Source organism: Atta colombica, unplaced genomic scaffold, assembly GCF_001594045.1.
Source record: "Atta colombica isolate Treedump-2 unplaced genomic scaffold, Acol1.0 scaffold89, whole genome shotgun sequence".
Classification (NCBI taxonomy): Eukaryota; Metazoa; Arthropoda; class Insecta; order Hymenoptera; family Formicidae; genus Atta; species Atta colombica.
Genome location: NW_017259582.1, coordinates 468,108 through 488,122, shown reverse-complemented (window position 1 = coordinate 488,122; position 20,015 = coordinate 468,108). Strand labels below are relative to the sequence as shown.

The 20,015-nt window shown below is 31.5% G+C and overlaps 3 protein-coding genes and 1 pseudogene across 5 annotated transcripts in view; 3 read left to right on the top strand and 1 right to left on the bottom strand.

Moving 5' to 3' along the window:
- The window catches only part of LOC108693202 (amyloid protein-binding protein 2), a 6,227-nt gene extending 4,377 nt beyond the window's left edge, over positions 1 to 1,850 (top strand). For both annotated transcript variants that reach the window (XM_018202017.1, XM_018202016.1), the window contains 5 exons: positions 46 to 301; positions 386 to 510; positions 576 to 855; positions 926 to 1,091; positions 1,166 to 1,850. In XM_018202017.1, the coding sequence (XP_018057506.1) occupies positions 46 to 301; positions 386 to 510; positions 576 to 855; positions 926 to 1,091; positions 1,166 to 1,395 (1,057 nt within the window). In that variant the 3' untranslated portion in view covers positions 1,396 to 1,850. The remainder of the gene's footprint in view (positions 1 to 45; positions 302 to 385; positions 511 to 575; positions 856 to 925; positions 1,092 to 1,165) is intronic.
- Positions 1,851 to 3,406: 1,556 nt separating this feature from the next.
- Positions 3,407 to 9,528, bottom strand: LOC108693195 (rab GTPase-binding effector protein 1). 2 transcript variants are annotated; one of them, XM_018202006.1, is made up of 10 exons: positions 9,438 to 9,528; positions 8,826 to 9,341; positions 8,505 to 8,612; positions 7,980 to 8,425; positions 7,031 to 7,527; positions 6,611 to 6,892; positions 6,285 to 6,504; positions 5,933 to 6,043; positions 3,655 to 3,879; positions 3,407 to 3,580 (listed from the first exon to the last, which is right to left on the bottom strand). In XM_018202006.1, exons 2-9 carry the CDS (start codon positions 8,866 to 8,868, stop codon positions 3,712 to 3,714), a joined length of 1,875 nt encoding a protein of 624 aa, XP_018057495.1. In that variant the 5' UTR covers positions 8,869 to 9,341; positions 9,438 to 9,528; the 3' UTR covers positions 3,407 to 3,580; positions 3,655 to 3,711. The 2 variants fall into 2 exon arrangements, with proteins under 2 accessions (XP_018057495.1, XP_018057496.1); XM_018202007.1 differs by having other exon boundaries at positions 7,992 to 8,425.
- A 656-nt stretch (positions 9,529 to 10,184) lies between these two features.
- Positions 10,185 to 14,151, top strand: LOC108693209 (zinc finger FYVE domain-containing protein 1-like). The gene is made up of 7 exons (XM_018202030.1): positions 10,185 to 10,686; positions 10,846 to 11,338; positions 11,429 to 11,695; positions 11,806 to 12,178; positions 12,247 to 12,505; positions 13,363 to 13,813; positions 13,885 to 14,151. The coding sequence occupies exons 2-7, from the start codon at positions 10,870 to 10,872 to the stop codon at positions 14,097 to 14,099; spliced, it is 2,034 nt and encodes a 677-aa protein (XP_018057519.1). The 5' UTR covers positions 10,185 to 10,686; positions 10,846 to 10,869; the 3' UTR covers positions 14,100 to 14,151.
- A 4,693-nt stretch (positions 14,152 to 18,844) lies between these two features.
- LOC108693228 overlaps positions 18,845 to 20,015 on the top strand; it is a 1,837-nt pseudogene continuing 666 nt past the window's right edge.

The window sequence follows — 20,015 nt, the reverse complement described above, 5'->3', positions numbered from 1 at the left end:
TATATATATATATATAAAACATTTAATTAAATATTGCCTATCCAGATGGAGTATAGAAGCATTAAAACAATTAAGACCGTCGCTTCCCGCGGGAATTATTGTCGACGTTCTGAGACAAGCGGCGAAGTCGTGTGTTGTGAAACGAGAGTTCCAGAAAGCTGATTTATTGATCAAAGAAGCTGTATATCTCGCGAGAGAAATATTCGATACGGATCATCCAAAGTATAGCGATGTTCTCATCGATTACGGATTTTTCTTACTAAACTTCGATAGTATCAGCAATAGTGTAACTATATACAAGGTATTTATCTTTAGAGCTCTTTACGAATCTTCATAATCTTTTGTGAAGGCGATTGTAAAACGTTTCGTCTTATACTTTATTTAGACTGCGTTAGATATTAGAAGAACGATTTTCGGCAGGACTAATCTTCATGTTGCTTTGGCACACGAAGATTTAGCTTACGCTCTCTATGTACATGAATATAGTTCTGGCAGATTTGACGATGCAAGGTAATTAATTAGAAATATATTCGATTTATTGTATATTGACAGTACAATTTACTTTTGTTTTGCAGTGAACACGCTGGAATAGCTATAGATATTATGGAAAGACATTTACCCCCGAATCATTTAATGCTCGCAAGCGCTAGAAGAATAAAGGCACTTATTCTCGAAGAAATTGCTATAGATAACGCATCCACGCCATTATCGGAACAAAATCTCTTACTCAAGTCCGAATGTCTCCATTTATCCGCTTTAGAAATGTCGAAAACTGCATTCGGCGAAAGAAATGTACAAACGGCAAAACATTACGGAAATCTGGGTCGCTTATACCAGAGTATGAGGAAGTTTCAGGTAATTTATATATTTACACACTGTATATTTTATTATTTTCTTGTATTTTTAACATGCGTGTGTTTTTTAGGAAGCAGAAATGATGCACCTGAAAGCTATTGGTATTAAAGAAGAATTATTAGGACCTGACGATTACGAAGTGGGCTTGAGTATAGGGCATTTAGCTTCATTATATAATTTCCACATGAATCGATACAGAGATGCTGAAAAGCTCTACCGTCGTAGTATCGCAATCAGTAAGTATATATATTTTAATTAAGTCCATTCTGATACGAAATGCCATTGCACTTCACAAATTTCGCATTGACAGGCTTGAAGTTATTTGGAGAAGGTTATAGTGGTTTAGAATACGACTATCGAGGACTTTTACATGTGTACAATAAGTTAGAGGATTACGAGAAAATATCGGAATACACAGATACATTGAATCATTGGAAAGAGCTTAGAGACAAACACGCTCAATCTGAAGAACCACCGATCGATGTACAAAAACGTCCACAACCAATCGCAAATGTAATGAATGTGTTCTTTTCCATGTGATATATCAATAAGTGTGTCTAATTCAAATTTTATGTCATTGTATGTCATCAAGCAACTTGCTGGTCTCCGTTGCGTTTACAAGACATTGGGCCAAAGTAGGAAGGAAAAATAACTGGATTGTATGAAAACCATTGTAGAAATTTGTAAATCATTGATCTGGTCATATGAATTAATAATTTCATCCCTTATGTCAATATTTTATAACACGTGCGTAGTATCTATATCAAATAAGAAACAAATTGAATTATTATCAATAATATTAAATTCAAACGATGCAAGGAAATATTAATTTAATTTATAAATTATTTTTATTAGTCATGATATTGCAATATAAACATTGATGGGGCTTTTTTTTAGTTGAGTTGCTGTGCTTATGCTGCATATTTAGACTTGATGTCTTTGTGTTTTATTTCGATGTATTAAAAATTTTTGCATATAAAATATCTTTTTTTAAATATTTTGTATTTATATATAAAATTTTAATATAAATTTGCTAATGTTTAATCTGATTTGCATACATTTTATGTACACACACACACACACACACACACACACACACACACACACACACACACACACATACATATACATACATACACACATTACACACACAGAATATTCCAGAATATTTGGGACAATCTTCGTGTGCAAATAAAGAGAAATCGAAGACTTCGATTCAGTTTAGTCCATTCTATCTGCACATGAAAATTTTCTCAAATATTTTGGGACATCGTGTTTGCGTATTGGTTCGTGCGTGCGTGCATGCGTGTGTGCGTAGTAGTGAATCATAAAGTATAAATAGTAAGTATATATATATGTATGTATATACACACACACACACACACACACACATATATATATATATATATATATATATATATATACATACATATCTGTATGTAGGTGTGTGGGAGGGGGAAGGGTGGGTGTGAGTGTGTACATACAGATATAATATATATGTTTATACTTTACAATTCATTAATGATTACTGAACTACTTTCAAAGAGAGTCGCTCAGGTTTCATATAAAATATTTTTTTATGATTGTTTATCGAACACATTTATAATATGTTTAATTCATTGTTCATCTCAAAATTACATTGATCGTAGATCTTCACGCATTGCATAATTTTTAAGTAATAAAAAATATTCAAAATACATGCACTTGTGTTTATAACAGTAATATAGTTAAAGAAATAGGAATTAAAACTCGGTGAACGATTTGTTGAACAGATGTTTTGCTGCATAAAGTTATCTTCTCACTTTGTAAAATTTTGACATCTAAATTTAAAAATACCTTCTATATATATATATCCTATATTTTTTCTAGCATTTTGTTCTTGTATAAATGCCATAATGAATATAGATAATTAAAAACTAGACGCGCGTGTGCCCTTAGACTACTCCTAGAGATATTTTGAGATCAAAAAATTTTCAAACTTTCACTAATTATTTACAAATGTTTTTGCAGATTCGTTTCATTTCAATTTAAAAAATTCATTTAGGCACTCTTTAGATAGATATCAAATGATAGAATATGTGATCTATCTGTCAATGTAAACTTATACAACTAAATAAATAGTAAAGCCTCTCTAATAAATTCAGACAATATAAAGGTAGCAGGCTCAAAATGTAGTTGACAATACATAATCTGTTTAACAATATTGTAAATTATGATTAATTTATGAAAATTTAATTTAAATAGATTACATGTTATCAACTGCACTACAAATTGCTCTTGTATCAGTACATCATTAATTATTGTATCAGAGCTAACAGCCATAAGATGAATTAAATTAATTGTACATTCTATTTTGTTTTTTTTTTTATCAACTATTAAAAATATTAATCCATTTTTTTAAAAAAAGATACAAAATTAAGTAAACCAAAAATATATCAAAGAGTTAAATATCTATTTCTCTTTTATAGACTGGCAAAATTCTCAATCGAAGATATGAGAGATCCGTAATTAAATGAAGACAAGATAATGTAATATAAATACTCACAATATACTTCTGTATAACTCACATACATTCAAAAGCTTTAATCTGTTTAAATTACAGTAACCATTAGGTAATACATAACTTTATATTTACACGATATTTCTTGTATCACTCCGGTTTTCAGGTAATAAGAATCTTATCTAATCCCATTTTTATGCTATCAACACGTCTAACTTTCTCTCTCTGCAAACAAAAGAGAGTCATCGTTAGTCACCTAATGATTGGTATGTTTTTGAGACTACTAGTCAATGTATTACCGGATTGATATTGCACATCTCGTTAAACTGTGTTAAAGTCCCGTAACTTTAGAACATTTAATCAGGTGTATGTGGAGGTTCTTGGCTGAAGTATGGTGCGGTATCTTGCACTAATAAAGTATGACAAACATCACAGACTCTGGATGGTCTTTGTTTCGGCCCACTGTTTACAACGTGTGAGAGGCAAGATTGACAAAATATATGGCCACAGTGACGGCAATGTACCTATGGACATTAAGCCTCTTTAATTTCATTACATGAAATCCCCAAATATTTTTACACTTAAAATGAGATAAAGATGAGTGCAAAAAATGCAAGCAACGTGAACTATCCTTACACATATATACAAGGTGTATCCAGCGCTGCCATTCAGTCATTTAAATAACTTTTTGTCATTTTTTTACAAATTATTAAAAAATCACTATCGTTCAAATTAAGTCACTTTTTTTTCTTGATCTGTGACTTGAAATTTGCATATAAATTTTTGTTTCATTCATATTTTATCTAACAATTATTCTTTCTGTTACTCATTGGATATTAGTCCAGTGTCTCAACATGTGATTATTAGGTCCCGATCATTTAATTTCTCGCAGAGCAACGTACTATGTGTAAGTAAAATAATATTTTATGAGAAAATCAGACGTTTGTGCGCGCGCCAATCGTAATTTGATTTATTCGAATGCAATCTCACTTTCACGTAGTCAAACTTTCAATTACATAAACATTTGAGTTTGGTTAATTTTCTATTATGCAAAAGTCTGTGCTTTACTCTGCATCTCGCGATTTAAAGTGCTAGATCAGTTAGACAAGCGGCATGGATAATGAAATATTTTTTAAAAGTAACTTTTTTAACTGTGAATAAAAATTGAGATATTTTGACAATTTTCCAGCAAAAAATACATTAACAAAATTTAACTTTTGCGGGAATTTTTATTGTCCAATATTTAAAAAATTTTTAGTTTAATTTAAAAATACTTTTTATAATTGATTTGTAATTGTCAAATAAAAAATATTTATCTTAATATGCAATTTTAATATTAAAATTATATATTTAAAATAAATTTTCATACAATATATTAGACTACAAAAATTTTCACAAATTTGTATTCTATTTGTATTCTTTACTGGATAATTATCTTTAAAATGAATCATCTTTTCAATTTAATTACTTAATGGGTTTTGTTTGAAATTTATGTTAAAAAAAAATTTACTATAGAATTTACGATAGAATTTTTTTGTCCATTTCTCACCATAATATTTGTTTTTAAACAGCACATATTGAATATTTAAAAATTCTGCTGTCAAGGAATAATTATAATTGTATAATATAGTTGTGTAAGCACGTCATTGCAAAGAGATATTATTTGTCGTCATAAATCTTCATATTACTTTAAAGTCGCTGACGCAAAATAGACTCGCCTTATCATATGTTAAATTATCCAAAACATATGGAAAAATAAGAGTAATGTTTTTTTCTTTGCTTAAATTATTTTTAAAATTTCATGAAAAATGTCATTTTTTTGGTACTATTTTGATGCTTGAAAAATTATTTTTTATTGTCGCTTTTTTTTTATTAAAAAGCAATCAGTATTTCATTTTTTTGGTCTGCTGACTGGATGATAACGCTGGGTGTATCTTAACATACTAAGCGCCGAGCCTATTTCGTTTAACTTTCTGTTTACGTCGCATAATATCGTCAACTGGAGAGATACAGACAGTGTGCGAGCTAAGGTAAACAAAAAGAACGAGAAACAAAATGGGATGACTAACGAATCGTCACACAAATAACAGTACAATTTTGTTCTCTAAAGTAGATCTAAATATTTTAAAAAGTTTTTGAAATCGGCGTGGTGTAAACGGAAAGTCCGGTGCCGGTCTGTAGAAACCAGCATGGCATTTAACATTTAATAGTGCCCATTAAAGTCCACTAATCATATAGCACTATTCCTGATCAAAAATTGAGTCGAAAAATCCTGAACCATTTTTTTCTACAATGCTCAAGGAAGCAGTTATTATCGAGTAATCAAATCGGTGCCCTTTAGACGGGCTTTAGGCATATCTATGAGCCGTGCTCACTACCAGACGCATGACTAAGCGTCCGTTTAAAAAACGGCTAATTGAATTAGCTTTATTTAGTAATTACTTGTTTCATTGAGTATTGTAGAAAAAATTGCTCAGGAATAGAGCTATATTAATTAGTGAACACTATTTACATCTCGTATTTGCGTATATACGTATGCATACAGATCGTAATACTAATTTAACTTATTTAATTTACCTTCTTTTTTGTAACTGAAAATGTGGTATGACAACTTGGACACTCTTCAACATCCTCTTCATGTTGCCATCTTACTTCACTACCTGCCTGTCTAATCCTTTCCAGTTGGACCTATATGATTAAAATAATTATTTGTATATTAAAATAATTATTATTTGTATATTAAAATAATTATTATTTGTATATTAACAGTTCTATTTAGAGTTTATAATATTTTATAATATTTATAATGTATATAATGAGCTATCTCTTATTTATATATACAAACTTTTTCGATAATTTTGAATCAACTTTATGTCGATAAAATACACACGTACAACTTTAAATTCATTGTTTACATTATTTCTATTACCTGTAATGATTGTGATAATCTAACAAAGTCTTTCTGTACTGCCTCACTAGTATCTAATTCTTGCTGTAAACTCATAACTCTTTGTCGTAGTTCACTTATAACTGAATCTGCATCCTTCTTCTCTTTTTGGATTTCCTGTAGCTGTTTTTCCAATCGATCAAGCTTCTCTTCTCTATCAGCAAGTGTACGATGATCTCTTATGTATTTATCTAATTGTGCTCTATAAATGATTCAACAGAGTAAAATTATGTTAATGTTTATGGTATTAAACAATCATAATTGATAATTTTGTCGCACATATAAAGTCAGTATTTACAATCGCTCACCTCAATCCGCTTATTTCATTCTTTAAAACAGCAATATCCTGTTCTTTAACCCTACTCTCTTGCTCCATTTGTTCTCTCAATAAAGTAACTTCATATCGTAATGTCTCTTCCTTCTCTTGTGCAACTTCTTGAGCTACTTTGGCTGTAATTAAATCCTCACGCATCTTTAAAAGACTCATATGCAATTCCTCAACAGTGTTTGGCATGTTGATGCTTTCACTTTGAAGTTGTTGCGAATGTTTGCTATGTTTACCCACAAGATTTTCATTCTCCATCTGAAGTCTGCAAGTATATTTGGAATAAAAAGTTTTATCAATAATATACTGTTATAATGTTATCTATATTTCTTATTTTTATATGTAATTTAACTTTGTGTATATGTAGCGCTATTAAAAATTTGTCAAAAAAGGATCATCTTACGCAGTGAGATGTCTCTGTACTTCTTCTCTGCCTCGTGTCAATTTAATAAGTTCCTCCGATACGTTCCTTTGAATTTGTTCAAAAGTTTTCTTTAGTTCTAATAAATTTTGTTGCGCTGTCTGCGAGGTAACAGTGAGTTCCGCAACTTTGATTTTATGCTCTTCCTTCTTCTCATTCCACTTTTCCTCCATCTCTTTTCGAAATTCAACTTCTTTAGCTAGATCTTCCTTTTGAGCTTGTAGCATACGTTGCAAGTCCAACAGCTGCTTCTCTAAATTCTTGGCAGTCGCTTCTACTTTAACTAATTGTGCTTCGTAGTTTGCACACATATCACACGATGGCTCAAAGGAACCAGGTTCCTGCTGCCGTTTCTTTAATAGAACTTCTTTACATTTTTGTAATTCGTCATCGGTTGACCGTAGTTTTTCTTTTAAAGCTTTTATTTCCTCCTCGAGTGGCACAACCAACGAACGTAAAACTTCCGCATCTTCTTGCGCCTATGAAATTACATAGTTTTTTATCTATCATTATTGATCTATTATTATATGAATATTATTATTACTGAGAGACAAGCAATTTAATGTATCTAAGAGAAATGTTAGTGTCACTTAAATGTATCACAAAAAGAATATAAATTTAACCCTCCATCAATCATATGGAATTTTATACCTTCCGTCAGCAAAGTGGATAACTTCAGTGCAAATTTTTATATTGTTCTTAACTATATAAAAATCTGAAAAAATTCTTATATACTTGTAAAAACTTTAATAATAAAACTATTTTTACTAGAAATCAAATTGTATTTTATTTATTTATTAGATTTAAATTTACCTTTAGAATTCTCATAATCAAAATATTAACTATCTTTTCAAAATCCAACTTGGCCACTTAACCGAAGGTTAATTGTGCAAGGGTTATAAATGTTTCATGCAATTTTAGATTTACGTACATATTTTTTTACCTTCCGCATGCTTTCTTCTAAATTGTCAGGACCTAAAGATAAAGAGTCTGCGCCTAATTGTGAAACCACTTTTCTAGCTAATGTTTTAGTTACTGTAGACAATGAGATTTGTGGTCCGTCCGTTGGCGGATCGCGTGGCAATTGTGTTTTCAATAACGCGTTTTCTTCTTGAAGTTTAGAAAGAGTCAATTGTAATTTAGACACTTCGCTAACAAGCTGTTTTCTCGAGCAAGAAGATTCCTCCACCGTTTCATGTATAACTTGCTGTAAAGACGCTATTTCTTCCTGAGCCTTCCTCTTCTCTATCAATATATGATTTTGTATTTTAAGATCTGCGACGACTAGTTGGCTCTTAGCCTCATCCAGCTCATTTTTCAGTCTCAGATTTTCTTTTTGCAAACCCATATTTTCCTCCAATCTCCGCTTTAATTCTTCTATAAAATACATTAATTCTAGACTTGATAAAATTGCCAAAGAGTTACTTGTCCAAGATTGGAATTGTATGCTACATACCTTCTTTCTGAAGAAACAATTCTTTCATCTTAGCCCTTTGTACATTAAATTCTTCTCGCATCTTAACATTCTCTGATTCCAATCGGCTGATCTTCATCTGAGGATCCTCTGAATCATAACAGACACTCTTAATGAAATTAAATCATATCGCATGAGGGGATTCTCTACATTAACAAACATGTGACATTGCAAAAGAAGCCCGATAAATGGATAAATTATGCTTTCTTAAATATCTTGTTTTCGTATCTTTTTTTTCCTTCCGAGTGTCGTGACGACGATACTGACAAGGGCCTAAATAAAGACTACTGCTCGGTAACATACCATTTCCGTTTGCTTTGACCGTCCGATCGTCCTGGTTCTCCATTGTATGATCACTTGGCGTGGACGAGAATGACAATTTTGCTGGAGTGGATCACTGCCACGGACAAGGATTCGGAGAGCATATCTCGGAACTCAGCCGGGACTGGCCACCTCTCGACAACGATGACAACGTTAATGATATCGATGACGGCGATGGCATGCCGCTGACTAGTGTCAGTGATTCATAGTGACTCAAACAAAACTAGATCCAAAATGCAAATAAAGATTCGAGAATGAAAATCACCGATAATCGGATCACGAATCGGAAGCGAACTCAAGAACCGGAAGCGACCTCGCTTGTTCATCCAACGATTTCGCTGGACTTCGCAAGCAATTCTTTAACGATGTCTAACACTCATATATATTTGCCAATGTCCACTGCTCCTCCCGGCTGCACTTCCTAATACGGTTGATAGTAGATAACACCTTCCGCGTTTTCTGCCCTTTATGCTGCTTTGCAACTCCAACCTCCAACTACTAACATGCATTTATATATACATACATACTTAAAATTAAATAGTTTTCTACAGATTATTTAATTTCAAGTACGTATGTATATATAAATATACATACATGAATAACAATAAAGTTTAATGAAAGCGAGATAGAAAATTTTAATGTGCAGTCCAGTGCAATAAAAAAAACCAAATCTCTCCTTTTTTCAGAAATTACACCTTTTGTTATACACCTTTCACTTTTCTCTCTTTCAGAGTGTAGAAACGTCGCAAGTATTGTGGTCCAATCAGAGTCGAGCTAGCTTGACGTTGATTAGACCGCAACATTTGCGACACTGCGATCAGTGTCGGCAACAACTCTGAATTCTGAAATTACGCTACGCTTTACAAAAAAGAAAACTCTAAAAAAATAATTAATCATTTTTTATGAAATTCAAAAACTCTTCAAGTAGTCTAAACTAAATTTTACAAAAAAAAGACTAAAAATATGCTAAATTTTACCAAAAAAAAAAAAAAATCTACGAAGTTATACGTATCAAATTAGTTTTTCTTTATTTAGAACATCTTTATTTATAATGTTACAAATGTTTAAAAAAAATTACATATTAAAAATTTTATTTCATATTATATATTATTTTTTATATTTTATTAAACAAATCAATTTTATATTTTATATTACATATTACTTTTGTATTTTATATTTTATATTTTACATTAAAAAAAAATCACGCGGAAAAATATATCCTTTATGCAAATCGTGAACACTCTATAGAACGTGTTTCAAATAATGTATCCTTTTTTTGATAAACGGAAAGTCGCGCGATTCAAATTGGCGGAAACGGAAATTCAGTGGTTCATAGCAATATTTGCAGACAATTTGCAAGCATCTTGTACACGCGTGGCGTGTCGCATATTCTCGTCCCTGACGTTGAAATTTCAGTTGAAGGCGCGTCTCGACGTCGGAAGGATTCCACATGACGTGCTCGCTCAAAAGATTCTACTTATTCGAGGAATCGACAACTCGCCTCAATCGGATAATTCGTCGATCAAGTTGGCAGAAGCCGGCGGTTGATCATCAGAATTGATCTCAACTCCGTTTAATTTAATCGATCGATTGTTGGCATTGGAACTGACGAATCGCATTTGTTGTTCATCAGAATTAACCAATTACAGTTGACGATCAAACGATTAGGTTAATCGGAATTGTTTAGACCGACTCATAGATGATAGACGCGTGACTCGCGTGAATATACAATGATAATCATCACGTATGGATTTTCCTGAGTCACAATTTTCTTCCGCGAATTCCTCGTACGAATTCGATTCCACCTAAACACTTGCCACCGTCAAGTTTGAGAGTAAGAGAGGTAGGTATTTCTCATATTTATATACGCAGTTGCGCATGGTCGTGAGTATTCATCTGATAGCATTATTTGCCTGCCAATGCGCCGACGTCGAGAAGATGTCATCCTGTGATGGTCCTAGTTAGCAGTGATTGAAGTCCTGATTGATTGATTTTTTTCAAGGAACGGTCTGGTTTAACAAATATCATGAGCACATTGTGGAAACCCTGGGGAGACATCCTAAAGGTGGAACCGACAGATCCAGCTATCATGAAGAGTCTGGACAACAGCATGGACGACTTTGACAAGCTATCTGACTTTAGTCCCAACTTATTTATCATGAAGAAGAAGAATCCTCTGCTGAACTCTTGCATGAAGTGTCATAATAACAACAACAAGAGTTTTTTACTGCTCGATGGACAGGAGAATCTGCAAGTTTCTGATGTAGAAGAGTTTCTGAAAAAATTAAACTGTACGGAAAATAACATTAAAGTCAAAGTTGTGTCGATATTTGGAAATACAGGTGATGGAAAGAGCCATACTATGAATCAAGTATTTTTCAAGGGCGAAGAAGTATTTCAAACCTCCAATGAGCAAAATTGTTGTACATTAGGAGTCTGGATAGCATTTGATCCAATTCTCAATGTTATCTGCTTGGATACGGAAGGTTTACAAGGTACATATATTTTATGTTATTATTTTTAAGTAAAATTAATTGTCTATGCCAGATTCAAGTTTATATTACTATGTTATTCTATTTATGTAGGTATTACTTGTTATGAACACGAACGGACGAGATTGTTACTCAAGGTACTCGCGGTCTCTGATATTGTGGTTTATGGAATTCATTCCGAAAGGTTAAACAGGGATTTGTTTACATTTTTGGGCACTGCGTCGCATGCTTACAGTCACCATTTTAAAGCCACTTTACAAACGATAAGGCAGAAAGAAGGAATCTCTACCTCGTTGAGCATGCTTGGACCAAGTGTTATAGTGCTGCACGAAACTAAACACACCATACCTTTGATCAACAGTACATATTGCTACTCTCTCAGAATGACAGTAATTTCAAACTGAGAACTTTATTTTGATTGATAATCGTTTCACCATCGTGACATGATATATTGATCGATTCTTTTACAGATGAATCGGAAAGTGCGGAAGATATTCTGAAAGCTAAATTCGCTCAGATGAGCCTCGAGATTGACGCTTTTAACTCTATCAAATATATCGGTTTGCAAATGGTAAATGACACGACGGATTACGAACAATTGCGATTCGCGATTGAGAGCGAATTGAACAACACGACAGTTCGCTCAGCCAGAAAACCGCACTTAGTGTACAATACACTTAAGAATCTGAACAATCAGCTATCTAATGAAATAGAAAATGTTTCTAATACTTTATTCCCAGACCAGTATTTTACTTGTCCTATTAAATGTCTAAGTTGTAATAATGGCTGTAACAACAGTATGGGACATCTTAGTGAAGGAAAACCACACAGTAGTAATACTAAGTTGGTATATGGATTTTTTATGTTACTTTAACCGTACAACTCCTTGGATTAATGATGTTTGTTGATAGGTGCAAATTCCAGTGTCAGTATGAAAATTCAATATACATATGTAAAAGATGTTACAAGAATGGAAACGAAATTGAGGTGAGCAGACAATATTACGAAGACAATCAGAACAGCTGGTACAGTTTCGCTAAAAATGCTTGGTCAGGATACATCATACACTGTCCACACTGCGGGGAAATATACAAAAGCAGACAGTATTGGTATGGTAATAATGCAGAGGATGTTGCCATACGCAAAAAAATTACTCACGTGTGGAATACGGTAAAAATCGAAAATAAAAATTTTTTTGTTCTTAAGGATCATTTTGACAGGATCTGAAATAAGCATAAATCCAAGATTTTGTTTAGTTAATTGTACTATATGCCTCGAATTAATTCCTGTTAGAGTATGTTATACAATATCTAAAAATTTGCCAAGTATTAAAGATTTTAAATAAAAAATATTCAAAAAAAATTTCTATAAAATTGTTCTATCACAGGTGGCAAATTTCCAAAAGGATGATTTGAGACAGAGAAGTAAAGTGAAATATTTTATTGTAACTGATTCTCATTCGCCCTGGTTTTTTGTTGTTGATTTTGGGAGAGTAAAAAGATTATATTATTATTATTATTTTATTGTAAATAGACACAGTGGCTAAAATGTAATATAATTTGTTGTTGAGAATTGTGCAAAATAGCTACAAAGTTGAAATTTATTTTAAATAAATGAATTATCATATTTAAAAAAATTTGTCAAGTATTAAAGATTTTAAATAAAAAATATTTTTTTTAAAATCCTACGCTACAGCTATAGATTTTTTATAAGAAAATATTTCACTTGTTTTAGATCATTCCCGCTTTTGGAAATCTGCTATCTATTCGCGGCGAACAAACTTTGCAGAAATTATTTCACAACCTCCTTTTTTTTATAAGATGCCAAATCTTTTAATATTTAGCAAATTTGTAGTCAAATATTGTACAATATATTGTTAAAATAGAAATTAATTCTACATAGATTAATTAACTTAAAAAATTTTTTAATTTATGCTTATTTTAGATGATGTCAAGATGATTATTTTTTCATTTATACATTTTTATTTCAATATGAAATGGCTTTTTAATATCCATATTCTCTTTCAGTCAAATCGTTCTATAGTTACTCAAAACACAGCACAACGAGTTATTGATAGTGTTTCATACATCACTGAAGCCGTGACGAATGTCTCTCTGCAACCGGCGAAAGCACTGAAAGCCTGGGCCGCGGATCAAGTGGCACCGTCTTATTGGCGATCGAACAATGAGATAAAATACTGTTATCAGTGTAAAATTCCATTCAGTCCAACAGATGACAAACATCATTGTCGTGATTGTGGAGAGGGCTTTTGCGCGCAATGCTCGTCAAAAACAAAATGCGTGCCCAACAGAAACTGGTACTCGCCCGTTCGAGTTTGTGACACGTGCTATGAGAAAGAGACAAATTGTTCCAGCGATGAATCCCTCGAACCTGTGGAAGATGTCGGCGTGCGAAAAATGACAGAGCACATGATGTCGACTCTTAATGCCGTTGGAACAGTATTTAGTTATTCCAAATGTGAGTAAAAACGTTACATCACGAACTCGTGTAATTCTCAGATAAATTCTAAACATATTTGGTTTGTATAGCTTTTATAAAAGATTCCGTTCGGCCATCTTATTGGATACCTGATTCGGAAGTGATTAGCTGTTGTGTCTGCGAACGGAAATTTTCCGCCATACTTTCTTTACATCACTGTAGAGCTTGTGGACGTGGCGTGTGTCAAGAATGTTCACAACATCGTAAACCTGTACCTCACCGAGGATGGGATCATCCTGTTAGGGTATGCAACGCTTGCGTTTGAAATTGTTTGGACATATATCTTTTAAAGAAAACAGTCGAAAAATACAAAAATTTTGGAGAAAGAAAATATTCATTTGAAACGAAATAAACTTACTTATTTCACGTAATATTTGCAAGATAAACAAAAGTTGAGACTTAATTGTGAATATAGAAAATCTTAGATTTGTATAGCCAAATCGTGCAGTTGACCGTAGTTTTTTAAACAAATCTTTTTAATGTAATTAAAATTTTAACTCTTAAATTCTAAATAAAATTTTCAACTCGATGTTTTTTATTTCTAACAGTACATAATGTAACAATACAAATTATTTTATTATGACATGTAACAGTTTTATGATGAAATATCTAAAAAATACAGTTCTATTACTTATATATATTTTTAATATTAAATTATACAAATAATTATATGTTTTATTTATATTTGATATCAGAGAATTTTAAAGAGACAATAGGCGTATTCATTAAAGTTAGCTTGTTCACTGAGCGATTGAATATGATTCTTACAGATTCAATTAATCATATTCAGCTGACAAGCAAAGTTTAGCTGTTTCGTTTGATATAAATCGTCGACTATTTGACAACTTAAGTTCTAGATTTGTTGCAAGCCAATTGCAAGTTTGTTGCAACAGCCAATCTGAAGTTTGCATTTTGAAATCAACGCTTCATATTAGCTGTCGTAAACTTGCGATCGGTTTGCAACTAATGTAGAACTGACTTTAAATTTTCTAAAAAATTGAGAACATCAGCTGAATTTTTTGGTATATAGGATCCGAAAGTCTGGAGTTGTCTGAAAGCTATTTAATTTAGTTTTTATAATTAGAGAATAACTTGTGAATATACAAGGTGTTCCAGAATAACCACTAAATATTTCGTATGCTGGACTAAACTGAATCGAAAAGTCTATTTTACAATTTTCGCAATAATTGACAAGATATTAATTACTAAAAATCACAACATGGGTTTTCAATAATTTTTTTATTCAAGTATTATCAACTGTATAAAAAAACAGCAAGTGACAAAAATTTAACACAAAAGTTTATTTTCTTCTCATAGAATTCGGAGAATTTTTTAGTACTGCATTTTCTTTTATTGATAAAAATAGTTGGCAATAAAAAATGTACTATAATAAATACTATAATACTGTACTATAATGTACTATAATAATAATAAATGTACTATAATAATACTAAAAAGTTGATAAAAAATTCTGAAAACATCTCTATAAGAAGAAAATAAACAATTTTTTGTCTCTTTTTTCTAAAATTGATAGTACTCGAGTAAACAATTATTGAAAATCAATATTCAGCGATTTTTTAATAATTTTTAATAATTTTTTTAGTTAGTTTATTATTTTAGTTATTATATTTTTTTAGTTATTAGTTATTTTTAGTTTTAGTTATTTTTAATGACTTTTCGACTCAATTTGAAACGAAATTTGATCTGCTGTATCACAATAGAAAATATTTGGTCATTCTAGGACACCCTCTATAAATGTACATAAATGTATGATTGTGCTATAATTATGGTCATTAATATTTGAAAGTAATTTCTTGAGGTGTGTTAAAAGCATAGCTACCGTTAATATAATTTTATATCTCTAAAGGATATAGATCAAGATTACGCTTAAAAATTGTTCGGTAGTAAGCGAATTAAAGATTTATGTTAACGAACGTCCCATATAATACATGTTAGCGGTTTGTTGTACATATGTATATACATATGTGTAGTTGCTTCTCAGGAGCACTATTCTGTTTCTTTACACGTCTATCGACAGTTATAAGTATCGTTGTGCAGATATTTTATATGGTGAAAAAGTTGCGCAACAACACCGACAACTATCGATAGGCGTGTAAAACAGTTACAGACTAGCGTTGCTGGTAATAGCGATCGATAGTTGTAAGAAAAAAAAAGAAATCTGTTTACAAAAAATGTAAATCTCGTGGCTGTGACAATTGTTAATACCGGCATAGCATTTGAAGATGTGTTATTCATAAAAAAAACAGCGGACATGATAGCACATCTTCGAACGTGGAAATTGTTACTTTTATTTTGTTCTGTATTATGATAAACAGCTTGAAATAAAATTTGAATTCTCGAAGTCACTGCCTCATTTTATTTATATTTGAACTAACGTTGTTACATGCGTCACCAGGATATTTAATACCTTAGAAAATCTGGAAATTTTCTAACAAGGAAAAAGATCCAACTATTGTCTTTGGTGTCATTTAGTATGTTGTTCCTCAGACAAAAATAAGAGACATATTTTTTTATACATGCGCAATCGCACTTTCAAGAGATGAAACCCCTTTGAAAAAAATTAGTTTTTTTTTCTAAGCGAATTTCGTCGAAATTAAGGATGCACCATCGTAAAATTATCGGATATCCGAGAAGGCAATTTCTTCGAGTCGGATACCTGACCGGGTCAATTCAATATCAAATTTCAATCGGATATATTCCCGGATAATGATATCCGATTATCCGGTCGGATAGTAAAAAAAGTACCGAATAATACTGGATACAGGATATCCGATGCATCCTTAGTCGAAATTATAAGCGATAGAAAAAATTTACCAAAATGAAAATTGAATGACTTGAAAAAATTATATAATAACAAAAATTTACATGCCATCTAAAAATAAAGACAATTTGGATAAAACAAAATGATGAAATTGTTTTAAAACAATTGTAAAAATTATGGATTAATCTAATAAAAACTATCTTCTTCTGACAGTATTCTTATCTTCTTCTGACAGTAATCAATAAAAAGAATTCAAATAATCATAAAAAGTGATAAAAAGCATGTAAAATGCGCATGCTTATTTTCATTTAAGCTTACAACACACGATGTTTGTTTTTCTGTTGGATTGCTAGCTAGATTAGGATCTTACCATTGTATTGGCTGCGATGTTGTTAGTGCCAGCATCATGTTCCGTTGGCTTTACATTTTGCTTTTATTATTTTTTATGATTATTTACCGATTGTTAGGATGGATAAGTATAATTTTCATCCATTTTCACAAATATTTTAAAACGATTGTTACGATCGAATCTATAGTTTCGCGTAATTCGCGGATTCATTGTCATAGATTCCAATATGTAACGCGAATTAGACCCGAGATTGCGAGATCGTTACGATAGTTGAACGTATCACGCCACAGTATATACAATAGCGCAACTCTCTGTGATCAAAGTCTCGCTATAAATGCTTTGAAGCGTTTGATGGACCAATTAGAAGAAAAAATTTTACAACTGACTAATTAAAAAACGGTTCAAAGCGTTTGCAACATCGCGTTGACCATACCCTCTTACGACACCATTGTTAGTGTTTCCCAAAATGGAATGCGCAAGCGCAAAATAAGTAAGTTCCCTAGTAGCGCCAATTTCAGCCCTTTCTTTTTCAGAAAGGGCTCTTTATTTTTCCTCTCTCTTTCTCTCTCTCTCTCTCTCTAGGTCGTTTATACATCAATGTTAATCTAAATGTAATAAAACTAAAAAAAATAAATTTATAATTGTAATGTATTGCAAAATAAAAGAAAATACAAAAATAAGAAAATATAAGATTATATAACTATTGTATGATACAAAATATTATACTATAAAAATATTTTAATTAACGATTGCAGCATATAGTGCTTGTTTTCCTACTAGATCGCTTGCGTTTTAGAATTGCACCACATAGAACGCAGATTTCTAGCTAAAACGAAAGCAATCCAGCAATTATACATATCACTCAGTATTTAAGCGAGATTGACGAAATTTATGGTGTGTGTGTGTGTGTGTGTGTGTGTGTGTGTGTGTGTGTGTGTGTGTGTGTGTGTGTGTGTGTGTGTGTGTGTGTGTGCGCGCGCGCGCGCGCGTGCGTGCGTGTGATTTCAGTTAATGGTTCACCTCTTATTGCATTGTTGTCTTATTTTTGATTTTGTTGCTGGTAGGCTTTGTAACAATACTTTTGCTGATGCCTAACCAAACATCTTTGCAAGCTACTAATGGCTATTGTATTTTACTTTATGTTATGTCTACTATAGTCTATTGTATCAAATTTTATGTCTGTTATTTTATTAATATGTAATCTTTCTCATAAAGCTTCGCAATAAACTAAATTAAATTAATTAAATTAAACTAATCACGATTTTCTTTTCTTCTATCTCTTTCTCTGATCTGTATTTCAGTTACTCGACATTTAAATAGCTCTGAAAGAGAGAAGGGAAAAAGAAAGAAGTGAGATAGAAGTTTAGATAGAAGTTTAGGCGTTACGGGGGAACTTACTTATTTCGCGCATGTGCACTTCATTTTAGACAACAAAATCAAGAGAGTTGCGCTACTGTATATACTGTATATACTTTATATACTGTGGTCGTGCCACGGTCGTTCGCCCGTTCCGACCAAATACAGTCACAGTATAAATACATACAGTACATGACACTGAACTTTTTATGTGATATCCAATTTTCAGTGCGCATGTGTCGATTTCCAATCAGGAATATGGCTGCCTTCAATAAGTTGAAATTGCAGGTTAGGTTGACCTCGCTGCGAGAGGTGACTTCGGAGACACCTTGAATTTTGAAATAAAACGAAAATGAGACCTAATTCCCCACGTCAGATCAATGATCCAAATTCTATGGTACTGTGACCCTTTGGATCGGAAAACCAAGCAGAGGCATAAGAAGAAGAAGAAATTGAAGGTTCGAATATAAGATTTAGACAATTCAATAATAATAAAATAAAATAGTTTGTTAATTGCATAGAAATGAAACAAAAAATAAATAGAGGTGAGTACAATTATACCATATTTAACTGTTCAAATATTTCGGGATAACTATCAGGGTTAAGCTTTTTCATTTCCCGAAAGATGCAGAAAGATAAAAGATAATTATAATATTTTTTATTAATTTAACACTTTTGTTAAAATTGCTTATATATAATGCTAACTTATAATAAACTCGATCTACAATGCTTGTTGCTTTCTTTTTTTTCTTATCTTTTTCTCTTTTTGCAATCGTTTTATTGACAAATTGTGTCTCTTGCCATACGTTTTTGTCACGTATTTCTTTCACAGTTTGTCAATTTTTACATGTCTGACAGCAGAAAACACAAAATGGGATAAGAGGCTAACAGACAAGATGTAAAAAAATGATAAAAAGCAAGAAATTGAAAGCAAAAAACACATTATAGAACAGGTTTTATATGTACATATTTCCATTTCCTAGATATAAATTATGATTAAGAAACTGTGGACACACAATTTCAGTTCCAATGGAAAACTTATATAAAAATTATCGAATTTGTGGAAATCATTTTGATTCTTCAATGTTTCTAAATGATTTGAAAAATTACCTCCAATCATATACAGTTCAAAAATCAATGGACCTAGAAAAGAAACTAATTCAATACATGTCACATCCTTAATTTTAGACAATCACGTATCTTTCTTATGTAATGGTAAACTGAATTCTAATAATTCTAAACCTTTTTATTTTTATAATATTTATTTGGTATACTTAATCATTAATAAAAATTATATGTTATTGAATATCTAATTAATAGTTATGAAATTATAGATCAGGATGTAATAGATTTATGAAGAGGAAATGATATAGACCTGACATTAATTTCAGACAATTATATATTTTCTTTATGTAATGATAAGTGAATGATAATTGAATTTCAGTAATTTTGATTCTAATTTCTTTTTTATTTTTATAAACTTTTTTTTTGGAAATGAGAAAAACCTTTTGAATTATAACAATAATGATCAATAAAAGAGTATATAGATCAACGCGCGCGCGCGCGCGCAGGTTAAATATTCTATACAACAATTCTCAAATACGTATATTTTTCCTTAATTCATCATCAGTATGATTGTAATAAATTTAAGAAAGATTCGTTAGTCAAATAATTTTCTTAATAAAATTGAGTTT

Excerpts from the sequence above, each read along its gene's own strand:
- LOC108693195 (XM_018202006.1), bottom strand. The coding sequence starts at position 8,868 with ATGGAGAACCAGGACGATCGGACGGTCAAAGCAAACGGAAATG. Across the intron at positions 7,528-7,979 it reads TGCGGAAGGTAAAAAAATAT|GCGCAAGAAGATGCGGAAGT; the intron begins GTACGTAAATCT and ends GTAATTTCATAG. Across the intron at positions 6,044-6,284 it reads GATTATCACAATCATTACAG|GTCCAACTGGAAAGGATTAG; the intron begins GTAATAGAAATA and ends TTAATCATATAG.
- LOC108693209 (XM_018202030.1), top strand. The coding sequence starts at position 10,870 with ATGAGCACATTGTGGAAACCCTGGGGAGACATCCTAAAGGTGGAACCG. Across the intron at positions 11,696-11,805 it reads CACCATACCTTTGATCAACA|ATGAATCGGAAAGTGCGGAA; the intron begins GTACATATTGCT and ends ATTCTTTTACAG. Across the intron at positions 12,506-13,362 it reads TTACTCACGTGTGGAATACG|TCAAATCGTTCTATAGTTAC; the intron begins GTAAAAATCGAA and ends ATTCTCTTTCAG.